This window comes from Echinops telfairi, unplaced genomic scaffold, assembly GCF_000313985.2.
Source record: "Echinops telfairi isolate 266 unplaced genomic scaffold, ASM31398v2 ScPeMD7_5;HRSCAF=22, whole genome shotgun sequence".
NCBI lineage: Eukaryota > Metazoa > Chordata > Mammalia > Afrosoricida > Tenrecidae > Echinops > Echinops telfairi.
Window position 1 is genome coordinate 14,600,497 of NW_022103901.1, and position 2,270 is coordinate 14,602,766.

Sequence of the window (2,270 nt, forward strand, 5' to 3'; positions counted from 1 at the left end):
AGAGAGAGGGGTGGGGAATGCAAAAGCTCTCAGATGAAACAAAAACGGAGTGAAGCTTCAAAAAAAATTCAGAGAAAAACAATTGAAAACTGGCAAACACACCACACACAAGAGGACCTGAACAGGGGTGCCCACCCCCGCCCAAGCAGTACATTATAAATCCTACCCCCAAAACATATACAAAGCCTACAGTGAATAGGTTTTGTTATATTGAGGCAGAATTAGTGTAATGTCTTACAACCTCTTTGGGGATACCAAGAGCAGACTAGGGAATCAAAAAGGTGAGTAAAAGTAAAAACAGGAAAGCTACAAGTCACATGATGGCAAAGAAAAAGACACCCTTCCCCCTCCCCTAGGGCCAGGGCCTGGCCTTCAAACCTCTAAGCCCCTAAAACCGGGAGAAAATAAAATTTGCGAAAGAGTCACTTATGGGATTTGTCATAGCAGCTCTAGGTAACCATGACTACCATAATGCTTGAAAAGTAGGCCTTTTCAGATGCTGCTAGTATACTTGTCACTAAGTTTAAAACATACCCATTCTTTCACCTGAAGGCGAATGCTCCAACTCGTTATCAACTCTTGTTCAAGTTTAGGGCAGTTTCCCCGCAACCATTACAAAGTCAGCCCCAGGGCCACTAACACTGTAGCCCAAGAGAAGCCTACTTCTGACAGGCATTTTAATATGCTAGTGTGTATGCAACAAAGACAGGACAGCCAACCTATCATGGCATGGTACACAGTAGCCTGGCTTTACACACCTAAGCAAACCCTTGGTCTGCCCCCGAAATTGGTTTTCCTTTTAGGGAGTACCTTCCCCACTTTGCACTTTCATATGGAGAAGGGGAATGGGGGAAAGCGCAGCATAAATAAAAATGTAAAAAGTCAAAAATAAAAGGAAGAAACTATCCCAAGCTAAAAGTACTGGTGTGAAACAAAGGAGGCAGGTTTCACGTATTGTAGCCTGCTTATGGGAAGAAAAACAACACAAGAGCCAACTGCAACATCTCAAGGTTCAGAGGATTGAGAAAAGCAACATTTCAGCAAGAGGAAGGCCCACTGGAAGCGACTCACTGCTCTGCGTCTGTCCGTAGGAAGAACCATAGCTGCTCTGGCCATAGCCTGATGTGTCCGCTGACTGGCCATAGCCACCATAGCTCTGCTGACCGTAAGGCTGATTGCTCTGCTGGGAGTAGCCCTGCCCAGGTTGGGTGGGATAGGCTCCGTAGCTGGACAGGAAAAAAATCACCACAGATGAGAAAAAGACACCTTGGTCACCAGGCCTTTGCAAACCCTGAGATCCAGTATTAAACACGACTCACCTTTGGGTTGCTTGTTGGGTGTAGTCTGCGAAAGAAAAAGCACAAATCACATTACTTTCAGAACAGAGAACAAAAAAATCTCTTCATCTGGGGCCCTCCAAGAAAATCAACCAACAAAGCTCTACACGGGACTTAAGTACACACACACACACCCCCCAAGACGGAGCCCAAATGCCCAAATGCTGGACACACAGGAAATGCCAGTGCCTGCCACCATTTTCCACAGAGGAAATGGTCTGGGGCTGGGGTCAGCCAACTGCAGCTGCGTGCGTGCCTCGTGCCGACTCTTTCTTTCAGTCAAGAGATGGGGCTCAGAAGTGAAATGGGAAAAAAACAGGAAAGGCTACCAGTCAAAAAGAATGGCCATTTCATTTGCTTGTAAAAATGTATTTATGGGGGTGGGGGTGATGTATCTATGGCTTCCGAATTAATTTTTAAATTCTTGCCAGGGACAGAATGGGCTCCTCCGTCTCAAAAGTTTGCCGAACGCTGGGCCATCCCTTTCATCACCACCACCCTGCCGCCCAGACAGGAGTCGCAGAGAGCCGGCTGGGCCCTAAGCTGCAAAGGGCCCGGGTCGGTCCTCGGCACCCTGGTCTCCAGAGCCCGTGTCTGCCCCGTCTTAAAGCTTGGCCAGAGGGGGCTTTCCACCCACCGCCAAGCCAGGCTGGCAAATGAAGGGAAGCCCCCTGACCCCAAATGGGGGCGCCAGCCATCAGTTTAATATGTCTTCGCCCCACAGCGCTAACGTGGCTCCTTTCCTCGTGCGCCCGGCTGCCTCGGCGCTCTGGGGCCACATAGCAACCGACGGGCCTTTAACGCCAGGCCCAAGGCGTCCCGGGCTGCATCTCCCGCAGGAGAGCGCCTATGGGGGAGGGTGTGGCCTCGCGCGCCCCGCCGGCCCGTTTCCATCCCCCAGGGGCGCAATCTAGGCGGGAAAAGGCCGGGTGG

At 50.4% G+C, this 2,270-nt stretch overlaps 1 protein-coding gene across 1 annotated transcript in view; it reads right to left on the minus strand.

The window, feature by feature from the left end:
• FUS (FUS RNA binding protein) overlaps positions 1 to 2,270 on the minus strand; it is a 10,591-nt gene that overhangs the window by 7,524 nt on the left and 797 nt on the right. Inside the window, exons 2-3 of the mRNA XM_045284808.1 lie at positions 1,320 to 1,344; positions 1,021 to 1,226 (exon numbers count right to left, since the gene is read on the minus strand). Of these exons, the coding sequence (XP_045140743.1) occupies positions 1,021 to 1,226; positions 1,320 to 1,344 (231 nt within the window). The remainder of the gene's footprint in view (positions 1 to 1,020; positions 1,227 to 1,319; positions 1,345 to 2,270) is intronic.